The sequence below is a fragment of the Bidens hawaiensis genome, unplaced genomic scaffold, assembly GCF_021521415.1.
Source record: "Bidens hawaiensis isolate Kalapana, Puna unplaced genomic scaffold, B.hawaiensis_p1.1 tig00023041_1, whole genome shotgun sequence".
NCBI lineage: Eukaryota > Viridiplantae > Streptophyta > Magnoliopsida > Asterales > Asteraceae > Bidens > Bidens hawaiensis.
Genome location: NW_027493598.1, coordinates 115,135 through 134,637, shown reverse-complemented (window position 1 = coordinate 134,637; position 19,503 = coordinate 115,135). Strand labels below are relative to the sequence as shown.

The window sequence follows — 19,503 nt, the reverse complement described above, 5'->3', positions numbered from 1 at the left end:
ACATCCTCCCTACCTTTGAATTAATCTCGTCCTCGAGATTGATCGAATAAGTGTGGGTACCTCTTTCGCATTTCTGACTAAAGTCCCATGTATACTCTGGACCACGCCTAGAATTCCATCGAACTTTAACGAGTTTCAATCTTTTTCGTTTGAGGAATTTGATTTGGCTATCCTCAACTTGGATTGGTTGCTCTACAAATTTAAGCTTTTCGTTTATTTTCACATCTTTTAAAGGCATTTTAAGAGATTCGTCGGCCTAACACTTGCGTAGGTTTGACACGTGAAATATATTGTGTACTCCTTTCATCTCTTCTGGTAGTTCCACTCGATAGGCGACTGGTCCGATCTTTCCGAGAACCTTGAATGATCCAACGAAACGAGGACTCAGCTTTCCTTTCTTGCCAAATCGAACTACGCCTTTCCAAGGTGATACCTTTAGTAAGACCTTGTCACCTTCCTGAAATTCTAATGGTCTCCGACGAACATCAGCATAAATTTTCTGTCTATCTCTGGCTGCTTTTAGACGTTCTCGGATCTGTATCACTTTGTCAATCGTATTTTGAACTATTTCAGGACCTGACAATTGATTTTCTCCAATCTCTGACCAACACACAGGTGTTCTACATTTACGCCCATATAATATCTCGAATGGTGCGGCTTGAATACTTGTGTGATAACTATTGTTGTAGGAAAATTCCATTATTGGTAAATGGATATTCCAACTACCTCCAAAATCTATCACGCAAGCTCGGAGCATGTCTTCCAATGTTTGAATTGTTCGTTCACTTTGTCCATCAGTTTGTGGATGATAAGCCGTGCTTAAGTTTAAGCGCGTACCCATCGCCTTCTGGAAACTTTTCCAAAAATGGGACGTGAAACGACTATCTCTGTCAGAAATAATGGATAATGGCACTCCATGTAAAGATACTATGTTATCCACATATAATTGTGCTAATCTATCCATGTTATATGATTCCTGAATTGGTATGAAATGGGCAGACTTGGTAAGTCTATCTACGATAACCCAGATTGCATCATTTTGTCGTGAAGTTTTAGGTAACTTCATGATAAAATCCATGGTTCTCATATCCCATTTCCAAATTGGTATTTCTGGTTGCTGTAGTAAACCTGTCGGCTTTTGATGTTCTGCTTTAACTTTAGAGCAAGTTAAACATTTAGCAACATAGATGGCAATATCTTTCTTCATGCCTATCCACCAATAATCATTTTTAAGGTTATGATACATCTTGTCACTTACAGGATGCATCATGTATTTGGATTTATGGGCTTCTTCGAGAATCTTTTCTCGTAAGTTTCCTATGATTGGTACCCAGACTCTATTCCCTAATCTGAGAATATTATCTTTACCCTTGACTAATGAGTCAATGGTACCATTTCGTTTTTCTTAAACAATATGATTTTCTTCCATTGCTTTCTTTTGAGCATTCTTTATTTGCTGAACTAGATCTATTTGTAACTCTAATCTTAATGCTCTAACCCTCTTGGGTTTTTCATGTTCTTTTCGACTTAATGCGTCGGCTACTATATTAGCTTTACCCTCATGATAGACTATTTTACAGTCATAATCGTTTAGGGTTTCCATCCATCTTCTTTGACGCATATTAAGTTCTTTCTGATCAAAGATATGTTTTAAGCTTTTATGATCAGTGTACACGATGAATTTAACTCCATAGAGATAGTGCCTCCACAATTTCAGCGCGAATATTATGGCACCTAATTCTAGATCATGAGTTGTATAATTCTTTTCATGTACTTTTAGCTGTCTAGAAGCATAAGATATAACTTTGTTTCCTTGCATTAGGACACAACCCAATCCTGTGTGAGATGCGTCACTATATACCACAAAGTTTTTCGTACCCTCTGGCAAAGCCAGTACAGGTGCATTTGTAAGCTTTTGCCTTAGTATATCGAATGTCTCCTGTTGCTTGGGTCCCCACTCGTATTTGACATTCTTTCGAGTTAATGAGGTTAATGGAACAGCTATTCGGGAGAAATTCTCTATGAATCTTCTATAATAACCTGCCAAACCTAAGAAACTTCTAACTTCGGTTGGCGTTTTTGGAATCTCCCATTTAATTATAACTTCTATCTTCGCAGGATCTACTTGTATGCCCTTTGCATTGACCACATGTCCAAGAAATTGTACTTCGTGGAGCCAAAATTCACATTTGGAGAATTTAGCATACAATTTCTCATTTCTAAGTAGTTCAAGTAAAATCCTGAGGTGAACTTTGTGATCCTCCTCTGATTTAGAATAAATAAGTATATCGTCGATGAATACGATTACAAATTTATCTAAATAGGGTTTACAAATTCTATTCATCATATCCATGAATGCGGCTGGAGCATTAGTAAGTCCAAACGGCATAACCGTGAACTTATAATGTCCATACCTTGTTCTGAAAGCTGTTTTGGGTATATCTTCTTCTTGCACCTTTAGTTGATGATAGCCTGAACGTAAATCAATCTTCGAAAAGAAACTCGCTCCTTGTAGTTGATCAAAGAGATCATCTATTCTTGGTAGCGGGTATCGATTTTTAATAGTTGCTTTGTTCAAGGCTCGGTAATCGATGCACATTCTCATTGATCCGTCTTTCTTTTTTACGAACAATATTGGAGCTCCCCATGGTGAAGAACTAGGTCGAATGAATCCCTTCTCTAAAAGTTCATCCAACTGTTTCTTTAACTCTTGCATTTCCGTTGGTGCCAATCTGTATGGGGATTTAGCAATTGGAGCTGTACCCGGTAACAGATCAATTCTAAACTCAACTTCTCTATCTAGAAGGATTCCTGGTAGTCCCTCTGGAAATACATCTACGTACTCCTTAACTACCGGCACATCATCGATCTGATTCTTCTTTGGCTCTTTGATCACACATGCCATGAATGCTAAACATCCTTTTCTTAGGCATTTGTTAGCTTTAATCATCGAGATTATACTAACGTGACCATCACTTTTGTCTCCTTCAATTTGAATCCTTTCTCCTATTGGTGTATGAATTTCTATAATCTTTTTGTGGCAAATGATACGAGCTTGATTATCAACTAACCAATCCATATCGAGCACTACATCAAATCCTGCTATTGTCATGGGCAGTAAGCGTACATGAGTGATATGCCCTGCCAAGGTAATTTCACCATCTTCTAATGCTTCAGATATCTTGACTAGTTCACCGTTTGTCGTTTCGACTTCGTAGGTTTTGTCTAATTTTACTAAGGGTTTATTTAATAGACTACTGAATTTATAATCTATAAAACTTTGATTTGCACCAGAATCAAATAAAACCCTAGCATACGTATTATTTACAGGAAACGTACCGGTAATAACGTCCGGTATCTCTGCTGCTTCACGAGTGTTAAGAACGAAAGCTCGTGCATTTCCTTTCCTTGCACCCCCGTCAGTTTTGATGCCACTTCCACCGACTTGGTTCAACTTTGGATATGCTGTTTTGACGTGCCCCTTCTCTCCACAACCAAAACATGTATTGTCTTTATTCTTGGTGTAGCATTCCTCGGTTGAATGACCAGAAATGTTGCAATATTTGCAAAATTTCTCAAATCGGCATTTTCCTAAATGCCTTCGTTTGCAAGTCTTGCATTCAGGGATTGAAGGTTGAAACACCTTCTTACCTGATTTCTTATCAGATTTCTTTGATTCACTCTTTGTTTTTAAACTCTCTTCCACCTTCTTAGTTACCTTCTTCTTTTCTTTTTCCTTCAGTGTTCTCATCATTCCTTCAGTTAGGACTCCAGCTAGCTATGTCGCTAAATCCATTGTGGTTGGCATTGCTGCCTTAACCACATCCCTGATCTTACTATTTAAACCCCAAATGTATTGATTGATTTTCTCTGACTCAGGTGTTACCAACTGAGGTACCAACCTTGAGTATGCAAAGAATTTGGAGTTGTAATCTTTTAGATCAGAACCTTCCATTTTCAGATTTAGAAATCTTTCCTTCATCTGCTCTTGTTCATATTTAGGGCAAAATTTTCGGGTAATCATGCCACTAAATTCTTTCCATTCCATAGAGTAAGCATTCGTGCTTCCCTTAGCTTGAATGATAGAGTCCCACCATTCTGATGCTTCATCTTTAAATAAGTTGGAAGCATGCAACACTTTATCCTCGTTAGCACATTTACTAATGGTTAACACTTTCTCAATCTTCTCTATCCAGCGCAGTGTCGCTACTGCACCTTCATTACTACTAAATTCGGTCGGTTTACATCCTTGGAATGCACGGTATGTACATCCTTGATGTTTAGCCTTCTTTTTCTTCTGTTTTTCTTCTTCAGAGTCACTATCAGCATTAGAGCTGGCATACTCTTCTTCCTCTCTTTCTAACTTGTTGTACAATTCTTTGTTCGAAGATTCTTGTTCTTTTATAGCTTTGATCACTACTGGTAATGCTTTGGCAATTCCTTTAGTAATTAGATGTTGCATCTCCTCCTTTCGAACAAATTGACCTTCGTTTAGAGGGGTAGCATCGGTTTCAAGATTTACAGTTGTTTTCTTTAATCTCCCTCTCGTGTTCCTCGAGGGTCCGCTGTTAACTTCGATATTCGAGTTCCCTTTCTTCGACATTCTATAGACGAGAAAAAGAGATAAATGTTATTTACTCTGCCTAAACATTTACTAAATATACCTATCTTATCCGTAATTATTTAGGTTAAAGCCTAGATACTTAACAAATATCTAATTCGCTAAAACCGGTGGCTCTGATACCAACCTGTCACACCCGGCCATAGGGGCCTAGACGTATGACCAATAGTTGGTATCGGTTTTGAAAATATATCGGAGTTTATTTTGTTGCAGCGGAAAATTCTTTTGACAAAATATTTCTTTACATAAATAGGGATTTAAATACCCTTGATGATATAAAACATTTATTTTAACATAATCATATTTTATAAGGAGTTTAACAAAATGAGCCCACAGATCCTTCTATATCTCCAATGAGCTATCTCCATGATACTCTACTGTCTTTATCACTTACTACTGATTATCTGAAAATGTTTAAAATACTACGTCAACTAAAAGCTGGTGAATAACATTAATAGACACAAAATATTTTATATTGGCAAGAATTTAAAACTCGTTCAATCGTAATTTGTATTAGTATATCTACACATTCAGCAGGACTGTTTCACCCGAGTGTACAACCACTGAGCACACTAGTTTTTTTACTCAGATTGACCGTAGTTTTACGTATGCCTACAACTGAGTCTCTTTACTAGCCATGTTACGGCCTTTCATCCGTAACACGTGTATAAAATTGGATCCAAGTATACGTGCACTTATGGCCTGAATGCTATGTCGTTAGATTACCTTTACGCATCAAACGTTTTGAAAACCATTCAAGCCGTGTGTTTGATTTTTAAATCATATGTAAAAATGCTTAACGCCTTCGCGTTAGTTTTGGAGTCAATGTACTCACCTTTATTATGATCAAAATGCTTTTACTGATTTATGTTGCGCTTGCTATCTCGAACCTGTAGTTACGAGAATACCTTTGTATGAATATCTAGATCAACTGATCTAGCTTTAGACCTTTAGTCTAATTTGTAGCTTTAAACCTTGATAAGCATTTATTTTGATATAAAAGTCATTTTTATTCAAAATGCTATTTTAGTTCGCATAGCGTATGATGTGGCATGCTTTGGCCTAATAGGTTCGAACACTCTCATCAAGCTCTCCAGGAAAGTAAACGGGTCCCGCGGTTGATTGGGATTTATACGAATTACTTTCCTTAGACAAGAAACTCGACTACCGGTATTGTCACCCTTCCAGTTACTACATGCCCGTCACGCTTTTCTTTTTTTTAATTATAAATATCTTTTATATAAAAGTTAATGTTTCTTCGTCTAGAAGAAAATCAATTAACAATAATCTTTGCATGTAAAACTTTATATTTCTTAATAATAAAGAAACGTTTATTTTTGTAAGCCTTTATATATATAAAAAGTTTAAATATATCTATAAACTTTCCAAGGTTTAGGCTATACCCTCGACTAAGATCTAAGCTATGAATTGAAATATCTTAAACATAACTCTTACCTTAAAATGGGTATAACGCTTAAGGACGAACGAGGACTACTTCGACTATACGCAGGGTGTCGGGGCTATGAAACTTCGAAACTCTATAGTGGCGTCGGAACTCCAACTCGGTGGCACAAGCTTTGAGAAAGTGAAAGTGGTTTGGTGTTCGGGATGTCACAGATGAGCAACATATGACCACTATTTATAGTTGAAACTCACACCCTCGGTCGGACCGTCTCTTGCCACCATTCACTCTTATGATGACACGTGTCCTTTATGTTGACATGTGGCGACACATGTCATTCCATATGATTAGTCATTGGACACACGTTGATTTCATGCGGTTAGTCATCGGACATGTGTCGCTTCATGATGGTTTTATATATTTATTTTAGCTAAATGACTAATTGGTCCCTCAACTTCTTAAATTGACAAAATTGGTATGAAAATTTTAGGGATGTTACACTTACTTCATTTGCATTTGTGTATTGTTTATTCGTTATATGAAGTTAGCATTAGCCATTGCAATCGTAAGCGCTGAAATTTGCTTTTCGACAATGGAGTGCGTGAAGTCCGCTTTGCGTAATCAGATGGGTGATTAGAGTTTAAACGATGGTTTTATTTGTTTCATTGAGAAAAACTTGCTTATAAATGTCAAAGTAGATGATGTTTTGGTTAGATTTCAAAAAATGAAAACCTGTATAGAACAAAACTAGATATATTGTACAATAATTATGCATTAATAATGAAGTTTCTCGTACTTTTTTTTTTGTTATATAATGCTTTGTTTGATTATAATTTTTTTCTATATATATGACCGACGCATTTCAACCCGACCAGATGGTCAAACCGGACAAAAGAAATATTATATAGCGATGGTCAACTGTGTACAGATACAAAAAATTTCCGACCCCTGTGAGAAAATTTCCTGGATCCGTCACTGCAATGCAATGTAGCATAATGCGAATACATTACATTATGATATCATGTAAGGTATTTTCGTAATCTTATTGTCATTAACTTACAAATATACTTTTTAATATAAAAAATGTGATCTCATGAGTATAAATATTTCCTAGAGGGACTTTCGAAGCTCGAACAACTAAGACCACATTAAAAAAATGGTGAACACTTCACTTAAGCTTGTAGTTTTAGCCACATTGGTGTTAAGTACTTTTAGTTTTGCCTCTGTTAGTGCTATACGAGACTCTAAATCTACTACCACTATTGTCGATGGTGCTGGAAATTTGATTAAAGATGAAATTATTGCATTCGATATACAGTGGCCTTGCAGAGATGCGCAGGATTGTGAGGATTATTGTCCACCTGGTACCCTTCCAACTTGTGCCGATGTGATTCACGTGTATAAGAAATGTAATAGTAAGGACTATGTAGTCTTCTAATAAATACTCCTATGAAATTATTGTTTACTTTCTCTTTAATATGTTTAGAACACTAAAGCAAAAATAGTATATTGAAACATATGAAAATTTTAATTTTTTTTTTCAATATGTTTTATAGAACACTAAGACTAATTTAATTGTAACTTAAAAGTAATTTATGATAGTATATACAATAAAAGAATGGAAATACAAATATAAATAGCATAAAAAATTATAAATCAATATAATATGATCATATGGTATGTTATTTTCTATACCTAATAAATAAAAATCATAAGCGATGTTCATGTGTTCTCGCTCATCTTATATAACGATCTTAAAAGAATACTAAAACTTAAAAGGATATGTTTCCGAAAAAAATAAATAATTTTAATTATGGATAGTTATTATCTCATTTACCAAGTGAACTTTAACATATTTTTAGTGTGTTTAGGGGCAGATCTTAGCTTGGGCCAAGGCGGGCCTCGGTCCACCCGACTTTTTACGAATAAGTAAAAGATAAAGTTATATGTATTGAGTCTGACCCATTCAGATTTAGTGACGGAACCACATGATGCTTAAATCAGAGAAAAAGAAAGTAAAATAGTTACTTCAGAAAGCTCAAAGCTCAGGTGAGTTGTGCGTCTTTCGTCTTTCCGGTGAAAAGAAATAAAAGGAAGAAGATGGTGAAAAGATTATTTAATTTACTTGGTTTAGGGTAATAAATACAAAGAAATTAATATTTTATTACAAATTCAATGTATTAAAAAAAGATAACTTTGACTTTCAATTTCCCCTCTTGACACTTTTTTTAATATCCATTAGTTTATTTTTATTACTTAAAAACAGCATACATAATTTTAGTTATTTAATTCTATTAGTTTATTATATATATTTTTTTGATGTTGTAGTTTGATTTAGGCGTTTCACATTGTTACATTAGATTTTAAATATAGATATACAACCTGGTAATCTTATTTTGAATATATTTTTTAAAAATAATTAGGTACAATTTAAATATAATTGTTTAAATTTGAGATAAACAAATATGCATTCATTTAGGTTTTTATTTTTTGTTTGTTTATGTTCATAAATTACGTATGTTTAAGTTTGTTTGGTTAGTTACGTTCATTTATATATTTATTTAAGTTATTTTTAACTAATTACAATTTAATTTAGTTCTATAAAACTAAAAATACTATTTATTAGAATTTGTTTAATCTTATTAAGTTTTAAGGTAGAACTAATTGATGTTTAAATTTATTTTAGTTGGTGTTAGTTTAGTAACGTTCATTCATTTGTGTTAAATTATATTTGTCCGTATTCGTGAAGCGTGTGATTATACTATTAACTAAAATAAACATACACGTTCAATTTCCTAGCCTACACAAAACGCACACCGTTTATTTGATTATTCGTAATTTGTCTTTCGTTCAACTAAACCTATACGAATATTCCTCATTAATGTTCGTTTGGGTCGTTTACAAGCCTAATTATAATTCTCTAGTTCCGTCAATGTATATGTTCAAGATCCTCCGGCCCACTCATATTATTTGTTCAAGATCCGTCACTGTGTATGATCTCTATGATACCTCATAGACAATGATCATGTCCGAATGATCAAAGCGGCTTGCAACAGTTCTTGAGGTAATATGGTTATGTGCGCGCTATTAATGAAGCTTATCGAGCAAATATGTCACTGATTCTGATCAGAAACTGGCATAATACATAGATTTCACTAAGGAAACACGACAACACATCTTGCTGTTTTTGTGTAATTGTGAAAAAAATATCGAAAATATAAGTAAACAATCTTTTAAACTACAATAAGACCCAATTTTGCATAATAGCTGGAGCAGTAGATGATTTTATTAAAGAAGCTCCTTTATTATTTGCTTAACCTTTGGTTATTGTCATTGACCTGCTTGCTTTTAGGCTCAAGAATATCCCTACACATTAAAATCAAAATAAATTAACGTTTCTAGTTAGCAGGGTATTGGTGAGGTCCATGAGTTTTAAACATTACGTAAAAAACGTACCAGCACATTGCGACAAAGCTTTGGACGATCACACGGAATTGCAGCGGCACGTGGCGGTGGTTTATCCACCCGATTACCGGCCAAAACTGCACATTGGTCGGTAAATATTATTCGGTACTTACTAAACTTATAAAAGTAAGCAACTCCCGCATAAATGTAAAAAAGATTTAATAAAACAAAAAGCTTGTAAAAGGAAATTATTGTACCGTCCATGATGCATACTGAACTGTTGGGTATTCCTTCTTGATTTTAGTTTTTACTTGGATCCATGGTCTTCCTGCGCATAACGTACGTGACATAAACATAAGTTATTTTATAACTTGAAATACTTGAATCAGTGACGGACTCAAAATTTAAACATGAATATTATTATGACAGAATTCTTAACATGAAAAATAATAATAATAAATTATTTAAAACTAATAATGGCCCTAGCAGACTAGCAGTATGAAGAACATACCCTCGATAACAAGCCCGTAATAGAGCATTAGAATTTTTAACATGAATATTATTATGAAAGTAAACTTTGAGGGGATGCATTAGAATTTTTATCATGAATGTTATTAAGATAGAATTTTTAACATGAATATTATTAATACAAAATTATTCAAAAGTAATAATGGCACTAGCAGACTTGCAGTAAGAAGAACATACCCTCGATAACAAGCCCGTAATAGAGCATAAACATCAAGTTGTTCCATGGACCTGATGTTAATTGTTCAACCACCACCTGAAATTGTATATGAAACCGCCAATTAGCCATCAGTCCATCACATAACTACCATTTATACATGTATTCAAATTTTAGAGGTTAAAGGAATACCTTCTTGGCAACCGTTGACGAGTCCTTTTTGCCCTTGAACAATTTCTCCAATAGCATGTGGTAGAAATGCCCAAACGGTCCAAGATACGCGCACCCCAAAACCTGCATAGCAATGAATCCGTGTATACATGAATCAGTTCTGTTAGCTACAAATTGTAAGAACATAGAAATTCAGAGAAGAAAGGAAAATTCCCAAATCATAGCTGTTCATCTCATTAACAACCAGGGTAGTTATACAACTGACAACGACTAACGAACAACTAATTCGTTCAACTAATACATTCGGACACGATTGACCCTTGAACCATCTAACAATTACATTTAACCCCCTCAACTATTGTTTATTAGCTAACAAAACTTCCCCCCCAAAACAAATTCTTGTCCTCAAGAATTAAACTCTGGAAAACGTAATTCAAACTCATTTAAATCTTCCCAAGTAGCATCTTCCAACGGTAGGCCTTGCCAGTGAACCAGCACCTGTGTAGCTAGACGATTACGCTTGCGAACCAACCGACGGTCAACAATCGAACGAGGTTGCAACAAAAATCTTGGACCAGTAGGCAATGGAATGGAAGGCTGATGGTGGCCATAAGCTGGTTTCAATAAGGACACATGAAATACAGGGTGTAGCTGCGTCTCCACTGGTAAGTCCAATTTGTAAGCTACCGTACCCATTTTCTCTACGATCAAAAAAGGCCCAAAATACTTGGGACCCAATTTAGAATGCTTAATCTTTCTCAATGAATTTTGAACAAAAGGATGCAATTTTTGGTACACCCAATCGCCAATTTCAAACTGCCTTTCACTCCTTTTTTTTATCTGCATATTGTTTCATCATGTTCCTTGTTTGAGACAAATTATGCTTTAGGTTAGTGATCATCACTTCCCTATCTTGATGGAATGATTCCACAGCTTCCACACTAGTATCATAAGGTACATAAGGAATGTGTATAGGAGGAGGGAACCCATACAAAGCCTCAAAAGGACTCATTTTTAGTGATGAATGATAAGTACTATTATACCACCATTCGGCTAAACTGAGCCATTTAAGCCACTGATTAGGAGACTGCATGCACATACACCTTAAGTAGGTCTCTAAACACCTATTCAATACCTCAGTTTGTCCATCACTCTGAGGATGATAGGCAGTAGAATATGCTAACTGAACCCCTTGCAACCGCATAAACTCTTTCCAAAATTGGCTCAGAAATATAGGATCTCTGTCAGAGACTATAGTCATAGGACACCCATGTAGTTTACAAACATTATCCAAAAATGCAGTAGCCACTTGAGATGCATTAAAAGGATGAGCAAGTGCAATGAAATGAGCATATTTAGTTAAGCGGTCTACAACCACCAATACAGTATCCTTACCTTGCACCTTTGGCAGCCCAGATACAAAGTCCATAGAAATGTCTGTAAACACATGAGTAGGGACTGGTAGTGGCTGCAACATACCCGGAGTGGCTATTGGCTCATATTTTGCTTGTTGACACAGAGAGCATTCTTTAACAAAGGTAAAAACTTGTTTATAACATCCCTTCCAATAGAAAAAAGCTTTGATCTTTTGCAAAGTTGGAAAATACCCAGAATGCCCTCCCATTGGAGAAGCATGAAACAGTTGTAAAATGTCTTTTTTTAACTGCTCATCATTACCCACTCATAGTTTATTCTTCCTCTTAAGTAATGTCCCATCCCATGTTACCTGAGGAATTTGGTGACCTTGTTCCAGTTTAGAGATAATAGCCTGCAAGTGAGTATCATGCTGCCAAGAAGCTTTTATTCTATCCAATAATAAAGGATTTACAGAACTCATTCCTATTTCAAATAGAGCCATACCATGTACTCTGGACAACCCATCAGCCACCACATTCTCTGAACCTTTTTTATAAGTAATCTCATAAGTGTAGCCCATCAATTTAACTAACCAAGTTTGCTGTAAAGGAGTGGTTATCTTTTGACTTAAGAGATACTTTAAACTTTTTTGGTCAGTCTTGATAAGGAATTTCTTGGTGATTAAATAACGGTGCCAAGTCTTAACAGCCATTATAATAGCCAATAATTCTTTCTCATAAACTGACAAAGCTTGTTGTTTAGTGGATAGGGCTTTACTGATAAAAGCTATAGGATGGTTTTCTTGCATTAAAACAGCTCCCAATCCTTTAGAAGAAGCATCGGTTTCTACCACAAATGGTTTTGAAAAATCAGGAAGGCTTAAAACAGGAGCTGATGTGAGGGACACTTTCAACTAATCAAAAGCAGACTGGGCTGCTTCATTCCAACTGAAACCATCTTTTTTAAGAAGATCTGTGAGTGGTCTAGCCAACACTCCAAAAGATCTTATAAACCTCCTATAATAGCCGGCTAAACCCAAAAAACCTCTCAATTGTTTGAGATTTAATGGAATTGGCCATTGTTGAATAGCTATAATTTTCTTAGGATCGGTTTGAACTCCTTTACCAGAGATAATATGCCCCAAATACTCCACATTTGCCCCTGCAAATGAACACTTAGACTTCTTTGCATAGAGACAATCCCTTCTAAGTAAAGCCAATACTTGTTCTAAATCAATGAGATGTTGTTCCATTGTAGGACTATACACTAGTATATCATCAAAAAATACTAGAGTAGTTTTTCTCATCAATGATTTGAATGTAGCATTCATCATAGATTGGAAAGTAGCAGGAGCATTAGCTAGCCCAAAAGGCATAACTACAAATTCAAAGAGACCCTGGTGAGTTCTAAAAGCTGTCTTATGGATGTCATTCTCATTCATTCTTACCTGATGGTATCCGGCCCTTAAATCCAGCTTAGAGAATACATGTGCACTACCCAATTCATCTAGTAACTCTTCTATTAAGGGAATTGGAAATCTGTCTTTAACAGTTGCCTCATTTAGTTTCCTGTAGTCAACACAGAATCTCCAAGTACCATCTTTCTTCTTAACAAGCACTACAGGGGAAGCAAACGCACTCTGACTATTTCTGACAATGCCGGTTTCTAATAACTCCTGTGTTAATTTCTCCAACACAAATGGTTATATTTTCATCTTTCAAAATGTTTTTGTGATCGCAGCCCCGTTTAGGAGGTAATGGAGTAGGAACAGAAAAGACATCTTCATATTTTTGTAAGAGATTAGCTAAAGCTGGATTATAAGTATGATCACTGACCACAGTTTCATGCTGAAATGATTCTGCAGTGAAGGTTTGTAAACCGAACAGTTGAGCCAAGGCCACATCTTTAGTGTTGCACAACAAAGTACTCATTTTGTCAGAAGAGCATAAAGTCATGCTATTAGAACCAATACCCTTAAGCTCAAATAACTGATCTCCCACCTTGAATTTCATTGTCAACTTCTTAAAATTCCAACTAATATCATTGAGAGTCTGCAACCATTGCACCCCCAAAACCATGTCATAACTACTTATTGGAATAAGCATGGCATCGGTTGTAAACCAATTTCTTTGCATCATCAACTTAAAGTTCTCACACAACTTAGTACAAGGCATCTTATTACCATCTGCTATGGTGATGTTCAACTCACTAACACTTTTGATTGGGCATTTAAACTTCAATGCCAAATCTAAGTTTAGAAAATTATGAGTTGACCCAGAATTAATTAGAATTTGTAAAGGCTTAGTTCCAATTGACCCTTGTATCCTCATAGTAGAGAAAGAAGGCATACCCATAATAGCATTGAGAGAAATATGTGGTTCTTGTGCAGGTTGTATGAACATTTCATTGAGCTCCCTTTCTTCATATTCTTCTGCAAATAACTCTATGGAAAAGAGTTGTTTATTTTTGCAAACATGTGCAGGGGTGTATTTCTCATTACACCCAAAACATTCACCCTTTGCCCTCTTCTCTTCTATTTCTTTATGAGACAATTTTCTTGAACTAATTGGTTTAGGCCTAATAGGTGGTGCAGGCAACAAAGGAATGTTGGCACTACTAAATCCTCTATTACCATAATCTGTAGTTTTAGGAGTAGAAGATGAATAATAGGAAGATCTAATAGGTTTAGGCTTATGACTTTGAGCCACAAAATTGTTATCATCCTGAACTCTCGCCAACATGTAAGCCTCGGGTAAACTCTTAGGTCTAATCAGTTTCACAGGGTTCCTATCTCAGGTTTAACAGCTCTAAGAAACAAACTAATTGCATATTCTTCACAAATACTTACCCTTGTCAAGGCTAAGTCAAATTCTTTACAAAACTCATTAAGAGGCTGTTCTGTTTGTTTCAAATCTGCCAAAGAAGCTATAGCATTCTGATTAAGTACCAATCCGAATCTTGATGTTATAAACCCCCTATACTCAGGCCATAACATTCCCTCAATACTACCATCCCTTGATCTAACAAAAGACCGATGCCATAACAGTGCTATATCATCCAAATGTACAATAGCACAACGAACCTTTAAATGTTCAGGAGTAGCATCAATTTCAAAGAAATGCTCCACTCGACACAGCCAACCTTCAATGTTTTCACCATTAAACTTTGGGAATTCCATTTTCGTTAAACGATTTTGACTGTTATGATAGGAATTGAACTGTGTATGGTTTGTAGAACCCACTGGTCCTCTATCATAATTGTCAGTCTGATTCGGTTGACCATTGTTCATACCTTGAATGCTCTTAAGAATTTCATTCATTTGATTCTCTAACTGTATTTTCATGGAAGAAATGTTTACAGCATTTTGAAGCGCCAATGTTTTGAAACCATCTAACTCTGTGAGATTCTTGTTTACAGCAGATTCTAAACGAATCAAAGTCTGGTCATGTTCTTGAACTCGTTGCTCCATCGTTTGATTACGAGTCATCATAGAATTAGGTGAAATTGATCAAGCAATTGATCAACTAGAGCGAATTGAAACAAATTTGAATGGAATTCTTAGGGAAACTGATCGAATGGTGATCAATTTAGGGTAGACAACAATTTAGGTCAAATTTAGGGCAGAAACGAATTAGGGATTTAGGAATGAAACGAATAAGATTGAAATTGATCAATTAGGTCAAAAAATGAAAGAAATCAGACAGAATTGAATGAAACTGAACGAACAAATGATCAATTTCTCGATTTAAAACGAAACAAACGAAGATGTGATCGAATTGAACACAGAACTCCGAGAATCGGTAGCTCTGATACCAATTTGTTAGCTGCAAATTGTAAGAACATAGAAATTCAGAGAAGAAAGGAAAATTCCCAAATCATCTCATTAACAACCAGGGTAGTTATACAACTGACAACGACTAACGAACAACTAATTCGTTCAACTAATACACGATTGACCCTTGAACAATCTAAAAATTACATTTAACCCCCTCAACTATTGTTTATTAGCTAACAAGTTCCAACTTAATTTCAAGTGATTTGAGCACAAGAATGTCCAAATTTACTACATATTTGAACTTTGGGGGAGAATATTTTAATATATGATTTGTTAAACAAAATTTTAAACAAACAAAGATGAGCACGATTCTAACGCATTACACCTCAAGATTATTTCAATGCTAGAGCTATACAAACACTACTGACACATTATCTGAATGGCTCCCTGGCCTCTTATATCCATATAAAGGACGCACGAAGTTTGTGAAACACCACTAACGTTTCATATGGATCGTATGGTCCATACATGTCATATAATAGGTGAAAAATGGCCATATGGCTCATATGAGGGGGCAAATCATATGACCCATATGATGTGACCAGTGTCATATGATCCGTATTACCATTTTTTCGTCCTATCATACGACACCTATAGACATAGTGAGTAGACTTGATTTGACATCATACTGCTCATATGATAAACCAAATACTCTTCTTTTTTTGACAAATAATAATCCAACTACTTGTGTGAATAAAAGTCAACGCGTTGACTTCAAATTTAACAAAAAGTCAAACACTAGATCAGATTCAAATCATCCAAACATCAAAAGATTCAATCAAATTCAAACATAAAACACGATCAGATCATACCACTTTTAGAATAAGTCGCCGAATTTGCAATTTCTGGATGCCGGAAAGCTTTTGAGACACTATATCACTGATCGCCGATAAAACTCCGGCCGTCAAAGCCTAAAACATGCAAAATTTCAGTACATAATTCCAGCAAAAAAAAAACCCAATTTATTATTAATCAAGAATCCAAAAACCCATTTCTTGATTCATCCAAAAACACAAAATTAACAGAAAAAAAAAACAGTTCTTGATTCAAAAAGAACAAAACCCATTTCATAATTCATGTTTTGATAAGGGGCTACGAGAAGCCATCGAAGACATAGTTGTATGTGGAGGCCCGTTCTTTGGTGATCTTCAGTGGCGACTTGCATCTTTACCGATGAGCTTAGGGGGTTTAGGCCTTCTTTCGGCTCATGATGTTGGGGTTTACGCTTTTGTAGCGTCGAGGGCTCAGTCTTGGAAGCTACAGAATCACATCTTAAGGAATAGCGGAGTTGTCGACCTGGACCCAGACTACGTGCAGGCCCTGGAACGCCTAAATGGCGCTCTCCCAGACTTTAACATTGGCGGTTTCTCTAATATGGACACCGCCCCACCAAAGCCTCAAAAAACTTTGGCGAATGCCCTTTTTGGAAAAATCGCTCAGAGCCTGGGAGAAGTTTTTGGATTGTCCCCTCGACAGAAGGCGGTTTTTGAATGCTTACAAGGTCCTCATGCCCAAGATTTTCTGACCGTTATCCCGATTGATGGCTTGGGCCAAAGCATGTCTGCGGTCGAGTATAGGGCCATTCTTAAGTACCGTTTGATGGTCCCAATGTACCCAGAAGACGAAACATGTCCGATCTGCCGTAAGGCCTGCCTGGATAAATTCGGAGAGCATGCGGTTCATTGCAAGGAGATGCCTGGGTTCAAATACCGACATTATTGGGTGCGGGACGTTCTTTGGGACATCTTAAGGCGAGCTGGGATATCAACTAAAAAGGAAGCCCCCGTAAACTTCCTTACAGACCCCACGGAAGGGAGATCCACTCTACGACCGGCAGATTTGCTCGTCTTTGGTTGGGCCGGGGGAAAACACGCTTGTGTTGACCTCACAGGGGTATCTCCCTTAGCTGGTTTGAGGGATAATGGGTTTGTAGCTGGGCAAGCAATGAAAAGGGCTGAAACGAAGAAGGTAGAGAAACATGCTAAAGCCTGCGAAGAGAACCAACATGTTTTTGTCCCTCTGGCTTTTGATACATTTGGCTCCTTGGCACCGGAAGCTATCCGTTTTCTAACCAGGGTCCAACAGGTTGTGCATAGCAATGTGTCGACTCCAAAGGGGCAGGGGTATGTCTTTAGCAGGTTAGGGTTTGCAATTCAGAAAGGGGTGGCGGCGCAACTTGTTGCCCGCCTACCTGCTATATTGATGTAATATCTATGTTTCTACATATTGGAACCCAATTTTTGACACATCTAAATAAAGAAGATGAGAATAATTCATTAAAACAAAAAAAAATTAATTCATTATTAATCAAGAATCCCAAAACCCAGTTCTTGATTCAACTAAAAAAACACAAAATTAATTAAAAAAAAAATTAAAAAACCCAGTTCATAAATCATTAAAATAAACAAAACCCAGTTCTTGATTCAACTAAAATAGCGAAATTAAATTTTTTTTTTAAATCCCTGTTGATAAATCATAAAAATAAAGATAACACATTTCAATTTTTTATAAAAATAAGTACCTTTGTTCTTAAAGGATGTTGTTGAAGCTGTAACAGGTATTGTTGAAACCCTTTCTTAGCAATCGACATTTTTATTAATTATTAAAATTAAAATTTATTTCGATGTGTTTTGGGATTCTAAAGCCGAATAATGTGTAAACTGTAATTATAAAACGTGCAGTTGTTGACTAATTTGGAATTAAATATTATGGATTCCGTTATAAAATTGGATATCCATTTTCCAGTTTTGTCCCTGGCACTTCTACCTAACACCATAACCGGCTGACTACAAGAGCTGCCGGAGACTAGACGCCACCATGACGTTACCAAAATATATTATTAAATTTGCATTTTATAAAGTTGTCCTAAAGTTCAGTCAAATTAATATGGAGTTGGTTAGTAACATAGAGGACTATTCAACATGTTTTAAAATATTATAATCGGTTTGTTAATGTTAGATTAAGTAAAGACTAAATTATACAAGTTAAATGTTTTGAAAGGTTTGTACGTGTTTGGACTTGGTCTATATTGATTAGAGCATTCACAAATGTGTTTTCATGGATGCATTTTTTTTTCTCATGTCATTAGTTTTCTTATATTAAACTAGTTTGCTCATGTCATTAGTTTTCTTATATTATTAGTCATTTTTCACACATTTTTTCATAAAAACTATAAAAAGACAAGGTTCTTTTGTAGATGGTGGGGCCAGATGTTGAATAAAATTTTAAAAAAATGTAAAATGCGGTGATAATGTGACGATTTTAATGGGTGTTTTCAACATTCCTTGTTGGGTGAGTTTTAAGTGGTTCAAATAATAGTATTTTTATGATGCCGCAGTTGAGTATGCATGTTTTTTTGTGTTTTGTGTCTCCTTATTGTGGATGCTCTTAACACGTTATTATTTGTACGTGGTTAAACCATACAGTGGGGGAGATGGTTGATGGCAGTGGCGGACGACTGACGATGGTGGGTGGCTAACAGTGATAGCGATGGTCCGTGGCGGTGGTGATGGATGTAGGGTGAAAAAGGGGATGAAATGAAAAAAAAAATTAAACATGAAGATGGATGGAATGAAATTCGGGTATATTTTAGGGATGAAATGAACTAGATACTTGATCATTTAATTCCATAAATCAACGAAAGACATTTTTTAATTTCCTCCCAATAGGTTATTTCATTCCTACATATCAAATTATCAATCGCTACCAAATTATGGGCAATATGGTATCATATACTTATTTATGCATAAATTTGTTAATATGGACTTGAAAGCTGTTAAATTTGGACTAACAAACCATAAGTGGGCTAATTTATATTTTCATTCTCATTCACAATCTCAATTTAACCTAACCCAACATAAATCAATTATTTTATTAAATTGTTTATGTTTATTTAAAATATATAAAAAAACCAATAATGTTGTATCGAAATCACACTTAAAAACATATATTTATCAAGACCTTCGTATTTAGTAAAATTATGTCGGAATGTTTATAAAAAAAAACTAAACAAATGTGTTTGCAGATTTTTA

The 19,503-nt window shown here is 35.6% G+C and overlaps 1 protein-coding gene across 1 annotated transcript; it reads right to left on the bottom strand.

Annotated features, from left to right (window-relative positions):
* Nucleotides 1-9,406: 9,406 nt before the first annotated feature.
* LOC143566718 (peroxisomal membrane protein PMP22-like) lies at nt 9,407-18,152 on the bottom strand. The gene is made up of 6 exons (XM_077053340.1): nt 17,994-18,152; nt 16,285-16,383; nt 10,303-10,404; nt 10,134-10,209; nt 9,686-9,756; nt 9,407-9,565 (listed from the first exon to the last, which is right to left on the bottom strand). Exons 1-6 carry the CDS (start codon nt 18,060-18,062, stop codon nt 9,422-9,424), a joined length of 561 nt encoding a protein of 186 aa, XP_076909455.1. The 5' UTR covers nt 18,063-18,152; the 3' UTR covers nt 9,407-9,421.
* Between the last annotated feature and the right edge of the window lie 1,351 nt (nt 18,153-19,503).